Genomic DNA, 13,768 nt, shown 5'->3' with positions numbered 1-13,768 from the left:
ACGCAGATTGTACCCGTGATATATAGGCCTAACTTTTTTTCACGCAGGATTCTGCATAATCAAGATTCTGGAAAATTCTCCTAGAAGCTTAAGAGAATCTCGCATATCCATTACTTATATTAAATCATGAGAAAGTTACCAGGTTAGCTAACACCACTGTTAATGAACCGGCACAAGTACACCAATGAAGCTCTCCGTTAAGATCGTTAAACAAAAATAGAACAAAAATTGCAAAGCGGGATCTACCCGGAAAAGGTAAGATCAGGCCCCATTCCTTCTAATTAAGTCTGTCAGTGGATCATGACACAGTGCTTAATTAATTAGCCGATTAAAGCAGGTATGTGAGCGACTCCGGTAATGCTGTGTGATGTGTGGTTGGTGCAAGACATTTTGGTAGGCCACCTGCATTTTTGTTTGCTTTCGTGCTTACCTACGGTGTTTTGGCTTTCCATGGATGAGCATTCCTGGCCAGCTGATCAAATCGGCCAATTAATAGGATCATGATGAACACTCGAGCACAGTGAGGTTGGTGAGGATCGATCCGCGCACGTTCATGGCCCCCCGTTTCTTGCTCCTTTCTTGTAAGTTAACGCATACACATCACTGGTTAGGACCATATGGTTGGGGTACTATGATATTATAATGGCAACTAGGATGCCACCGATGCTATTACCAAAAATTATGTTGCAGTTAACTAGGGCTGTCTTCGACCGACACACGCCCTGGCTGAATTTTCACGTTGCTTACATACGAGGATCCTCTGCCGTTCGGCAGGGTGCCGTTCGACCACTAGCTGGTGGACCCATCGGGGAACAGGCCCACATGGCAGTGCCACAACGGCAGGAGCCGTACGTCAGGGGAGCCGCTTCCGTTGCTTACACGGTTACACCAGCACTTCATAATGATTGCTCGTATATGTGTAACATGTATGTGTTTAGTGTCGAAAGTATGTAAGGGCATCTTCAAGGTGGACCTCTAACGGACACCGTATCTGTCGCGGGCCAATCCTGACAGGGGTTCGAACACTAATATGGGAGCCGGCCGTTCAAAGGTAGCCGCAAACATCTGGTCACATTTGATGCAAATTTAAACATATTGGACAATATTCATTCAAACTTAGATAATTTTTACATAATACCAGATGATTTTCATCTAAACTGAAGCACATTCGTTATATTTTTGATATATTCAACTAAACTACAGCGGACTAGGTAAAAATGAATGGATATACCTCCATGCCTCTGAACTACAGCTGTGGCAGCAGGAGGAGTGGCGTCCCGAGTAGTCGCCTTGGATGGCAAGGTCTCTGGAGTCGTTCGTGGATGTGCGAAACAATATCCGGAGACCTTGTGGTAGGTGATGACATGTTGTGTGATCATGCACAACATAATCGTAGAGGATGAGGGTGAGGATGCTGCCGTAGGTCTCGAATTTGAGAACATGAGTGATCCTATCGAACTTCCATACTAGAATCCAGTCATATTTGATGAGTTTGTTTAAATGCATCAACAAATTCGGCATCGAGCAACTCATAAGCAGTTGAAGGAAGAGCTGATTAAGCATATGTGGGCGGTTAAAGGAGACAACATTGTTGGAGTGTAATATTTAAATTAGAACTACTACTGCATTTGAACATTTTTTAGCTAAACTTGAACTAGATATGCGGGTATTTTGAGCACGCAGATGTATGCGGACTTTGAAAAAAAGTGGGCAGATGTATGCAGATAGCTTTCGATGGCCAACTCCCACATCAGTGAGCGCGAACTGGTCTCTCGGTCCGCGGACGGAGTGTCCAGTTTACGGGTCAGTGTTGGAGATGCCCTAATAACCACGGACTTCAGAACAACAATTATAGTACTCTAGCTCTATTAATAAATTATTAGGTAATAGTAATTTCTTATTGTTTTAAAGGTGCATTATAGTATGGTTTTGACCTAATTTTATGTTCTACAAATTTACTCGTTGAACACCCACTAAGAGAGTAGCATTCATCCTAGACAAGAAGGGTTGGATGCGCTTTGTTGCGTCGTTGGTGCTGTTGGGTTTTTATAGAAAAAGATACCCCCATGTTTCAACATATAAAATGTATTAGTTTTTTCAAAAAAGCAAACCTCTATAAGTTTGACCAAATTTATAGAAAAATATATTAATACCCATAATATCAAATTGGTATCATTATATTCATCATGAAATAAACTTTCATATTTTATTTATTTGGAATTGTGGATGCTCGGTATTTCTGGCTCTCAACGGGCCACATTAAATAAATTTGACTTAAAAAATAAATACACATTATATTTTGAAACTAAGGGAGTATTTGGTTTGACGAGTGGGGGGGATGATGGAGTGTGTTTCTTATTTTAGTTATAATGTGGTATTTTGGTCGACCTTTCGTGATGTGATTTTGTGTTATTTGCTAATCAACTCATACTTATGTGGGGAAATTTTATGTATCGGTATTTTACGTACTATTTTGGTGCTCCAATATCACACGTTAACGCTTCTTTTTTCACTAGGTTGGGTGAGAAGATGCACGGGATTGATATATTTTTATAGGCCGGTTGCTCCCAGTTGATTTAAAAATCATTAATCCGATCAGAATCATAAACCAAATCCAAATTTGAATAGCTCAATCAAATCAAAAAGCTTTAAAATTAAGGAGCATACTGAATTATGAGAGAGCTTCTTCAGAAATTATTAACCGGTTAAAGTTAGATGGCCGAATTTTAAATTGAATACCTCAATTAATTGTGAGATCTTACAAATTAGGAAGCATAGTGTATTACATATTGTAGTCGCCACCAATTCGAGTGGACAAGCAATTTGTTTGTTGGTGCACTCTGCCAACGATAGAATATCTGCAAGGCCTCGCACCACTCATTTTGTAAGGGACCTCGTGTCAAATGGGGATCCACTAAGTCGGCCTTCTTTTCTTTTATCATTTTTCCTTGTCCATTTTTACTTTTTTTGTCTTAAAATAACTGAAATTCTAAGTTTATCTTAAGTCAAACTTATTTAAGTTTGACCAACTTTATATACGATATGCTAGTATATTTCACAAAGACTTTTGTGAGCCTAATTTGGTGTTTCAGAAGTTTATATTTTTTGTAGTGTTGGTTATACTTAAACAAGCTTGACTTAAAACTAACCCATAACTTCAATTATTTTTTAACACGGGTGGTATTCTACGTCAGTAATATTGGATCCTATGATGTGTGTGAGCTTCGATTTGACACTCTCTGCATCAAAATGACAGAGAAGCACAAAAAGGCTGCAGTAATGGGCAGGCCCAATCGCCGATACCGAGTGCTGCTCTCAATAGTTTATTCCAACATATTTTTTTCTTTCTTTCTTTTTCCAAATTTCCTGTTGGTTTTGTTTCAGTCATTTCTTTCACATGAACCAAGAATTGTTTTCTTGAATATTCACGATTTTCTTAAAAAGGTTCATGGATGAACAAGAATGTTCTCGAATTTCAAAAAATGTCCATGATTTTTTAAAATTTTCATGAATGTAGAAACGTTCTTGAATTTTAAAAATTGTTCCTGATTTTAAAATGTATTCATGAATTTTATAAATATTCATAAATTAATGTTGTTGTATTTTGAAAAATGTTCATATATATTCAAAAAAATTGTTCATAAATTGGAAAAGATGAAAGAAAGAAAATCAGGAAAAAGGAACCAAATAGTGGAAAAAATAGAAGAAAAACATAATGGAAACCGAATAACCAAAAGAGAATTCGAGAAAAATGACCCGAAGAAAAAAATGAGAGAGAGGAAAAGCAACGAAAGAAATTTGGGCACAAGGATAGGCCCAGTCTATCGCGACCCTGCACACAAAGCGATGAATTTTTGATGGTGCGTAGAGAAATCCCATTTGATGCTCTCTACGCCAAATGTCAGGATTCGGTTTTTCTTTTTCTTTTCTTTTCGTTCCTTTAAGTTGCATACGTTTAAAAAAATGTTTCAAAAGTTTGAACATTTTTAATCCATCAACGTTTTCAAATTTGTGGAGAATTTTTTTCATATATAAAAATTTGTAAAATTATTTTTTTTAAACATTTTATGAATATTTTCTAAAAGTACACACGCAATTTTAAAATTTGACAGCTTTTATTCATAATATACTTTTAAAACTTTTGTGAACGTTCCGGATTTAAAAAAGATAACAAATTTTCGGAATACTTGTGAAATTCTTTTAAAATTAAATTAAATTTTTGTGAACATTATGTATTCCTACATTTGAACAAGTTTTTATTTTTGTGAACTTCTTTTAAAATTAAATTACTTATTTAACTTTTGGGAATTTTTATTTATATTGTTGCATCCGTTTTCTTGGAGAAGACCGTCCAGAAAATTCAAAGAAGGAAAGAAAAATCAAACCATTAACTACCCGAGGCATCAACTGTGTCGACCCACTCGCATGCACCTTGTGTGTTCCCCTCCAAAATTTTGACAATAGCTCATAGATTTAAAAATGTTCATTAATATTAATTTTTTCACCTTTTCAATAATATTCACAATTTATAAACAAAACTTTTTAATTTTAAAAATTGTGCATTTTTTAAGTAAGCAAACACTCATGTTTTTTGGAATACAAGAAGCTGATTGAAAATCACTAAACTAGAGAAAATATCCGCTAGATAATCAAAGTAATAGAAAGAAAATCACCTGTACGCTAACTCCACTCGCTACAGCCCTAGTGCCAATGAACTGACCCGGTTGTGACGCCATGTGCATTTTCCCTCAAGTTAGCGAACACAAGCAGTCAAATAGGATGTATCGCAATAAACATCAAATAGGTCCCTGGTTGTAGTCCTTGTTTTTTAAAATATATGTAAATTTATTGATATCCGCAACCATTACAAGTGCAATGCTTTGGATCCAAAATTTAGGAAGCTACAAAGTAGGTACTATAATTAAAAATTACAATGAAACCTTTTGGAGTCATCTTCTCCGTAATGTCAAATTATCAATCCGTGCACACACGAAATATTACCAAGACTTCAAAACTACCAATGGACCGAAGGAACGATGATGTCGCTCGTTTGCCCGCACGAACTTGACAACTAATAAAGGTTTCTAAAGTTCCCTAAAAAATATAAAGGCCTTTGAAAGCACCTGGAGTTTCCCTTCCAAAAAGATGGAAAACTTTGAGCTATGAATGTACTTTAGCATGGAACGATCCTCTAGGAGTGCAGGCCATTGAACTACAAGGTCACCATAATATCGAACAAAGAATTCAACTCCACATAGAATCAAACCAACTTTTTTTTTGAGAAACGAGAATCAAACTAATAAAAAAACACGATACACTATTTTTTTGAGACAAAATAACACGATACACTAACATAAAGTTTTTTTTTGAGACAATACACTAACATAAAGTTACTAGACCACAAACCCAAATTGCATGGGCCAATTTTCATCTTACCCGTCCACAAAGCCCCCAGCCCACAACAACACCATCCTGTGGGCCCAACTACAAGAACCGCCATACCCCGCCGTCGCCCCCAAAATAGCCCAACCAAAAACACATGCGCAATAGTCTGCTGTCTGCTCTGTGCGCCGACCCACGCTTGTCTTTCTCCCCAATCTCCAAACTCTCTCTAGTCCCCACCACAACCCGCTCCCCATGGCGACGGCCGCCGCCACCGCCGCCAAGCCGGCGGCGAGGACGACGGTGAACGTGGCCGGGGCCGTGTACCGCGTGCAGCTGGCCCTCCTCGACGGCGCAGCGGCCTCCAACGAGCCCCTCCTCCACGCGGCCGCCGCTATCCTCTCCCGCGCCGACTACGACGACGTCGTCACCGAGCGCTCCATCGCCGAGGCGTGCGGCCACCCAGCGTGCACCAGCTCCCTCCCCGACCCCGCCAACCCCAAGGCGGCGCCGCGGTTCCACATCTCCCTCCGCGAGCACCGCGTCTACGACCTCGAGGAGGCCCGCAAGTTCTGCTCCGAGCGCTGCCTCGTCGCCTCCGCGGCCTTCGCCGCCTCGCTCCCGCCCGACCGCCCCTTCGGGATCCCGCCCAACAGGCTGGACGCCCTGGTCGCGCTCTTCGAGGGCAGCGGGGACGGTCCGGGGCTAGGGTTTCGGTCGGACGGTGGGAAGAAGGAGGACGAGGGGAGGAAGGTGGAGATTGTGGAGAAGGAGACGCCTGGGCCTGGGGAGGTGACGCTGCAGGAGTGGATTGGGCCGTCGGGCGCCATCGAGGGCTATGTGCCCCGCCATCACCCCATTCATGAAGGTGATTGTTTCATACTGAACTCTGTTATTTACTTTGACAATTTTGTAGTCTGGATATTCATTCTTGCATTTGATTATGTTGCCATTGGTTGACTGGAGGACACTAGGATTGTTGAGAATAGCTGAGGCATTTTACTGTCTTTGTGTGCTGGGAATTTTATGTGGATTGATCTGAATAACTGAGAAATTTTATCGTCTTAGGGTGCGCAGAGTTCTGTCTTTCTATGTGGATGTATGCCAAGCCATTGCAATTGAAATATACTGGCTATGTGATATTAGAATGTAGAATTAGCCTCCAACCAGATGAATACATGCAATCCTGGCTATTTTTCAAATTTTGTTGTATCTACGATAAAACTAAGTGGGAGCTTGTTGGTTATTACAACCGTCAAGGGCGTTTTTTGCGGGGCAGGTCGCTGGTCCAATGGGGCAAACCTGCCTCGCGACCACCTTTAGCAATTTAGAGGAAGAGGTGACTCGGAGCCGTCTTCTTTAGAAATTTCAGGTTCTTACAAAATTGAACACAGGATATAAAATCAGTTTTTGTTAGTGGCACATCCTATTGGTTGGTTCTATTCAATAATGTTGTAGAAACTGGTGTAATAAATGTTATAATAGTGACAGTAGTTTTACTTGCAGGCACATTACTGTACGTGAAAGGATGCTTATCTCTTTCCCTTTGTTCGGCTTGTCTTAAGTTTCGAACAATTGAAGAAACTGTGAGCTTGTGTTCTGTATTTCAGGGCCAATGCCACAGGCTAAACAGGGCAAAGCTAGTAGAGCTGAGCTGTCCGGGAATAAGAATGTGGATTCTGGGGCTGCTGTTCTTGGCGAACATAGCATGGCAGTTTCATCTTCTTCAGTTGAAGCACAAGTGGGCTCTGAAGATATAGCTAAAAAAATTGATGGCATGGTCCTTCATGAGAACACAAAAACGAAGAAAAAAGGCGCAGATAAAACCCTATCAAAGATTTTCCAACAGGATGAAGATACGGATATGTTATTGCCTTGCATAACTGATTCCATTGCGAAGCAACTAGAGCTTGTAGTTTTGGAAGAGAGAAATGACAAGAAGAAAAAGAAATCAACTAGAGCATCATCAAGGGCATGCAAGAGTAAGCCTGCAAGAAAACCTGCTGGAAGTAATGGCCATGAAGTAGGCTTTACTAGTACAATCATTATGGGGGATCCTGCTTCGGTAAAGATGGATCAAGGGCCTTTGGGTCAATATGACTTTGCAAGTTCCATCCTCATAGATAATCAGCCCTCATCATCTCAATACACAGTAAGAGATTCAATGCATACTTACACTGAACAACTACACAAAGAATTCAGTAAAGCAGTGGACCTTGAAAAAAAAGAGACAAGTGACGAGAAGGTTAGTGCTGCACTAAAATCTTCACTGAAGGCTGTAGGGTCTAAGAACAGAAGTCAGTCTGTGACATGGGCAGATGATAATGGGAGCATCTTAGAAGCAAGCAAAGCATATGACATCGATTCAGATGCTAAAAATCTATCTATGGAGGACATTGACAGTTCACTAAGGCGTGAATCCGCAGAGGCTTGCGCAGCTGCCCTTATTGAAGCTGCAGGAGCTATTTCTTCAGGCACATCAGAAGTGGAAGATGCAGGTGAACATATTTTCTGTAACCTTGTGGTCCTTTAATATGCAAAATACTCTTATGTAGTTGATATACTGACCTGAAGCTTCCTGAATACAGTTTCCAAGGCAGGGATCATCATATTGCCTGACATGCTTCACCAGAAACAGTTCGAGAATATCCATGGCAAAGATACAGTGGAAAAGGTAGTATCTGAAACAGATGGTAATGTTGTGAAGTGGCCAACAAAGACCGTGCTTCTGGACACTGACATGTTTGAAGTTGATGATTCTTGGCACGACACACCACCAGAAGGTTTCAGTTTAACAGTAAGCATTTTTGAGAAAAAAGCGGTAGTTTTGTTTCTTTTAATTCATTTTGAAATTTTGCAATGACATGCATATCTTTTCAGCTGTCTGCTTTTGCAACAATGTGGACGACAATATTTGGATGGATATCCCGGTCATCTTTGACCTATGTATACATGCTTGATGACAGTTCTGTGGAAGAAATGTTGATTTCTAATGGGAGAGAGTATCCTGAGAAGCGAGTTTCGAAAGATAGTCAATCATCTGAAATTAAAAGAGCTTTAGCTTCTTGCATTTCTAATGCACTGCCGGTACTTGTATCAAACATGAGGATGCAAATCCCAGTTTCAAAGTTGGAGACTACTCTGGTATGAATTAATATACTCTGAGTGAGTTTATTGCCTGATTTACAGTTGGTCCAAATATATACTTTGCTACGTAAAGTCCTAAACTTGCATATCATTGTTTTTAGGCTTACTAGCTGGAACAGAATACCGATCACTACTATCGGCAAACAACAGTCCAGTACATTTGAGAAATTACTCTGGTAGAGTTGGGATTCCATATTTCTTTATACAATATAAAATGGGTAGAATGTGCACATTTCTTTACTAGATAGAGATAAGACTAGTTGCACCTGTGTATGTCCTCATTGGCTAGTGTTTGTTTGTATCCGTCTTCTCCTACACCTGGAACCTCTGCTGCATACTTTTCCGGGCTAACATCAACTCAGCGTAAAAGAAAATGTATAGGTTAGCTTGATGCTAGCATCTGATAACTATTTTGGCTCTCACAGGCAGAGCCATTTGTTTCTGCTTGCACCATGCTTTTGGATAATATAATGAGAGTATCTGGTTGCCACTACAGGGATACTTGATTGACACAATGTCACTTGTTGACGCACTGCCTGCTCTGAGATCAAGGCAATGGCAGCTGCTGGTTCTTGTTCTGCTCGATGCACTCTCTGTGCACCGGCTTCCTGCTCTTGCTCCAGTGATCTCAGACTCAAAGCTTGTGCACAAGGTGACGTTTCTTTTCCCTACCTCTGGTATGCAAATGCAAGGATGCCTATGTGTTTTTAGACACCTGATTGTTTTGCCTTGTGCATACTGCAGGTCTTAAACTCGGCTCAGGTTAGCAGAGAGGAGTACGACTCCATTGTCGACCTCATCCTCCCTTTTGGAAGATCTGGCCTGACGCCCATGTCAAGTTAACCCGTGGAAGAAGTTCATCATCACAGTATCAGGCGGAACAGTAACAATCCTCTACCAGGATTCGGATATATATGCCCACTCAGCCGAGTAGATAGAAGTCGTCCCATATCAGCATCAGCAGCATGACATACGACTCAAATACCGCCACAGTGACAGCCCCCATTGGCTTGCTATCTAGAACATCACAAATCTTGCTGCTTTACCATTACTTGTTGTATGTTTCTCTTGCGTTGATGTCAGCTGCGTTGCGGGTGCAGGCAGGCTTGTTTCATGTCACTCTCGTGGATTTCACCTTTAGCCGGGAGGAGAGAGAGCAAAAGATAACTGCCACGAGAGCTATGGCCAGCAGCATCACATCGTAGTGTATCTTATCACCACGAACTCGCGTTCTCACTCTCATCGTAGTGCGTCTGTAACTGTTGTTACCTGTAACCATTTGACTCTTGTGGGTTGGCGAATGGCGGCCTGGCCCATCCGTGTGTCACCTGACTGGCCGAGTGCTGGGGTGCCTGCTGCAGGTCGTCAGTGACTGGTCGATGCCGACGGCGGACCGCCGTCGCTGTATGGCTCAATACATTTGTGCATTGCCTATCACCTTCCCTTCCGTGGTCAAAATGCAGCGGCTCTTTCTTCTAGCTCTCGTTTTCTGGACTTTGCAGCTGTGCGTGTGCGTGGGTGGTGCAGGTGCATTGAACCCACCTGCTGTCGCTGCAGCTGATTCTTAGGCGTCTTATCAGATTCAGAAAAGATATAGGCTTCGGAAAGGTAGAATTCTTCTTGACGATTATGGATTCGGTTCCGGAAAAAAGAGCTGTGGGTTAGGTGAGGGGGGCGTGTCTGGTGGTGCTGGTGCCAGCCATTCCACCACCATGGCTAACTTGCCGGCGCGGATCGAGATAGTGGTATGTTCAGCTAAATTTACCACTACCGCCAGGCCTTCTCTGGCTTCATTCACCACGGCACCTGCTACTCTATGATCCCTAGCTGATGACAGAAGCAACTCAGGCAGAGTTTCACCATGGATCCCAATTTTTCATGAAGAGTTCATTCTATTTTCTCTACTCGTACGTGACAAGATGAGGAATTTACTATTCTGATGAATCGAGTTGACCATAGCCCCCCGAATATTTCTGTTAGATAGCAGCAGATGTTGCTCGAGGAAATCAGGTCCATCCGTGGCCGCAACGGATGTACTACCATGTAGTACTATGTACAACAGCAATGGCGTGAGCAATAACAGCAACAGAGAGAGAAAAGCACAGGAAACAATGGGAGAATGCCCCTACAAAACTGCCGGGCTACCGCCTGAAAAAAATGGTAGGGACTAAAAGGGAAGTGGCAGTTACGATTCCTCGACCGATGTCAGCATATTTACAGCGTGGGAACGAACTGACCAGCAGCACTAGGTAGGGGAGCAGGAGCAGAGCAGGCATCTCAAGCTAGAGCTAGCGGTCAGTCTCCAGCCAGCTCCTCAGGTTGCACAGGGCCTCCGCCGACAGGCCCTTGCAGCTCCTCGGCCTCGCCGCCGCGGCAGCGGGGGGCGGCGGCGGTGACCCGAGCTCCGACCCGAAGCACACCACGATGACGGTCAGGTTGTCGGCCGTCTCGAGCCGCTTCGCCTCCATGACGAGCTCCCGCGCGCACCGCTCGGGGTCGTCGTGCTGCCGCAGGCCCCGCCGGACCACGCTCACCGCGTGCTGGCTCGTCATCACGTCCCAGATGCCGTCGCAGCCCATGATGAGGAACTCGTCGTCCTCGCTCAGCGTCGCCTGCTGGAACTCGGGCTCCGCGATGAGGGGCGACGTGGAGCAGTCGGGCACCTTCATGTCCCAGTCGCCTAGGGCACGCGTCACCGAGAGCACCCCGTTGAGGTACCCGTCCTCGATGTATCCGCCGGAGGCGGCCACCCTCTCGCACTCCTCGGCGTAGTTTGCCCTGTGGTCCCGAGACATCTCCATCGCTATGCCTCTCCGGCAAAGGACCGCTCGGCAGTCACCGGTGTTCGCAACCAACAGTTGCCTGCAAGTCAGGTCAGACACTCGACTGAGCATGCACGCTGAAGCAAGAAAATAAAGATCAGTTCTACAGACTTGAGACTGCTTCTAGTAAAGCACATCTTACCTCCCAAATACTAATGCTGCGAGTGCGGTAGTTCCGGAGGAGCGGCTGATGTCTAAATTATCTGCCAGAGCAAGATCGGCTTGCAAGAACGCGCTGCGAATGCATTCCTCGACGGACTGAAGGAATACATCATCCACTTGCAATGCTTGTGGGAACTCTCTATCCTCAAACAGGAACCTCATGGCATGCCTTTTCATGTAGGCTGCAGCATCCGGACCCCCATGGCCATCAAAGACCTACATACAAGCAGAGGAAACAAGACAATCCATTTAGGCGCAGTTGCTGTGGTTAAAATGCAGCAAGCAAACACAATAATCACTTATTGACTTACCCCATAGAAGGCACTAGGTAGTGGGCACACCAACAGCGAGCCAAGATGAGCTGAAAGATCATCTATCCGGATGTGTTCATCTTCCATGTACCTCCTAGGTCCGATATCAGCAAAGCTTCCAGACCGAATATTGGGTACAAACTGTAGTGTCTCAGCGGACACACTCGTCGCACCATCGGTGTTCGCCAATCCCTATACCAAACACGAAACATTACCACCTTGTTTCTTGAATTCACAACAAATACAAACAACATAAGCTTTTCCCCATAGTCTGCTAAACAACATGATTAAAAGCCCGGACTACTTGTGTACCAAAATGGCCTCAATCTTTTCGTCGGATGACACACAGAACAGCATGAGACTTATCTCCACAGCTCCACTATAGGTTCAAAATATCAATCGCAGCAAAAACCTGATATTTTCTGACTTGATTGAGAACAAACAGCACTTTGCAAAAGCACATATGCTGCTCGATTCAACAACTCTACACACTACACAAATGGCTCCAATAATTAGAGCACCCACCTTCTCTGTGGCCTACAACCACCACCACCCTAGAACCAGAACCCTCTAAAAGGGAGCTACTTTTTCTATGAAAGGGTGTCAGACTTTTGCATCCACAAGCAGATAACCATTCCTTGTACTAAGAGGAAGAGAAACCAAACTTCCCTAACCAGTATAAGCAAACTTCAAGAATAGTATGGCCATAATAATTCATTCACAACAATACATGATATTTTAAGCTGATTGCGTCCACAAATCTGTTCTAAAAATCAGACAAGAAAGCATACAGCAGCTACAGCTGATCCGTTGCTAAAATCGCCCGATCTCTTTAGGGATATACGGTCTCAGGACTAGCATAGGAGCAAAGAGAGGCAGGAGTCTTAGCGGCGGGACTCACCATGCGAGGCAGCTCGACGGCGACCTCCACCTCCACCTCCGGCACGGCGACCGCCGACATCCCGGCCCCCTTGGCGACGCACCGGCGGTACTGCACCTCCAGAACGGGCGCCGGCTGCTGATGCATCACCTCCGCCTCGGCCACCATCTCCGCGCGCCCCGACACGCCGTGTCTCCGGCCAGCGACCAGAAGGAAAAGAAAGGAGAAATCTTCCAACTAAAACAACCGCTCGATCCGTGCCGACGAGGGGAGCGAGAAGAGTCTCCGGAGGATGTCGCCTTTCCAGCGATCTCGGTGGATTCTAGGACACGGTTTCTTGATCTGGGCAGGGGGGGAAGAAGAAATGGGTAGAGAGGACGAGGGTGGTTGGCTTTTATCCCGTGCTACTTGCTTGCCCCTGTGTGGAGGAGGGGGACCGGCGGCGACCGGTGAGTGGGCGGGCGGGCGACCGGTGCGTGGCGGTGGGGGTGCACGCGGCTGATGCACGGACACGTGGATGCCGACCTCAGCACATGATTCATTTCCCCTCTCTGATTTGGGTGTTGGGGTAAGCGAGAACATTTATTCAACACAAAGTTTTTCTTTTTTTGCGAGAATATTCAACACAAAGTTAGGGATAACAAAAGTGAAATAGAGTATTATGCTTGTATAGTGAAACAGAAGGGGGAGGTCGGCCAATGTCAAGGTGAGACTTGACCGAGCGGTGGCCACAAATGATTGGCGTAATTTGTTCGCGTTTGCTGCAGTTGAGCATATACCGTCCCCTTGCTCGGATCACCTCGTCGTCTTTCTTAAGGGAGAGCCGGATCTAGGTCCGGTGAGGGGGAGGAGCAGACGGTATGAGGTATTTTGGAAGAGAGACTCGGCGTTGCCAAAGGTGATGGAAGATGCACGGAATGCAGTAGGTGAGATTCACAACCTCTCACAGTTGAGAGAGGCCCTGTCTAAAACAATGACTGCGTTAGGGTCATGGAGCAGGAAATTTGGCAATGTGACGAGAGAACTTGCGAGGTCAAGAAGCCAGCCGGAGGAGCTTATGCATA

General features: G+C 44.3%; 2 protein-coding genes across 2 annotated transcripts; one reads left to right on the top strand and one right to left on the bottom strand.

Moving 5' to 3' along the window:
- The first annotated feature begins 5,517 nt into the window (after positions 1–5,517).
- LOC109752416 (putative RNA polymerase II subunit B1 CTD phosphatase RPAP2 homolog) lies at positions 5,518–9,643 on the top strand. The gene is made up of 6 exons (XM_020311317.4): positions 5,518–6,250; positions 6,993–7,880; positions 7,971–8,179; positions 8,263–8,526; positions 9,026–9,181; positions 9,274–9,643. Exons 1-6 carry the CDS (start codon positions 5,638–5,640, stop codon positions 9,370–9,372), a joined length of 2,229 nt encoding a protein of 742 aa, XP_020166906.1. The 5' UTR covers positions 5,518–5,637; the 3' UTR covers positions 9,373–9,643.
- Positions 9,644–10,456: 813 nt separating this feature from the next.
- Positions 10,457–13,128, bottom strand: LOC109752418 (probable protein phosphatase 2C 47). The gene is made up of 4 exons (XM_020311318.3): positions 12,726–13,128; positions 11,825–12,016; positions 11,494–11,729; positions 10,457–11,391 (listed from the first exon to the last, which is right to left on the bottom strand). Exons 1-4 carry the CDS (start codon positions 12,870–12,872, stop codon positions 10,818–10,820), a joined length of 1,149 nt encoding a protein of 382 aa, XP_020166907.1. The 5' UTR covers positions 12,873–13,128; the 3' UTR covers positions 10,457–10,817.
- Positions 13,129–13,768: the final 640 nt, after the last annotated feature.

Source organism: Aegilops tauschii, chromosome 1 (genome assembly GCF_002575655.3).
Source record: "Aegilops tauschii subsp. strangulata cultivar AL8/78 chromosome 1, Aet v6.0, whole genome shotgun sequence".
NCBI classification, from domain to species: Eukaryota; Viridiplantae; Streptophyta; class Magnoliopsida; order Poales; family Poaceae; genus Aegilops; species Aegilops tauschii.
Note: the sequence above shows the minus strand (reverse complement) of the source record. Positions and strands in the feature narration are given on the sequence as shown.

What these genes read in the sequence shown, in the direction of transcription:
- LOC109752416 (XM_020311317.4), top strand. Translation starts at nt 5,638, where the DNA reads ATGGCGACGGCCGCCGCCACCGCCGCCAAGCCGGCGGCGAGGACGACG. An exon ending in CAGAAGGTTTCAGTTTAACA is followed by an intron (nt 8,180 to 8,262) that starts GTAAGCATTTTT and finishes ATATCTTTTCAG; the next exon opens with CTGTCTGCTTTTGCAACAAT. An exon ending in CAAAGTTGGAGACTACTCTG is followed by an intron (nt 8,527 to 9,025) that starts GTATGAATTAAT and finishes TTGCCACTACAG; the next exon opens with GGATACTTGATTGACACAAT.
- LOC109752418 (XM_020311318.3), bottom strand. Translation starts at nt 12,872, where the DNA reads ATGGTGGCCGAGGCGGAGGTGATGCATCAGCAGCCGGCGCCCGTTCTG. An exon ending in CCGTCGAGCTGCCTCGCATG is followed by an intron (nt 12,017 to 12,725) that starts GTGAGTCCCGCC and finishes TGTTTGGTATAG; the next exon opens with GGATTGGCGAACACCGATGG. An exon ending in TACCTAGTGCCTTCTATGGG is followed by an intron (nt 11,730 to 11,824) that starts GTAAGTCAATAA and finishes GCTTGTATGTAG; the next exon opens with GTCTTTGATGGCCATGGGGG.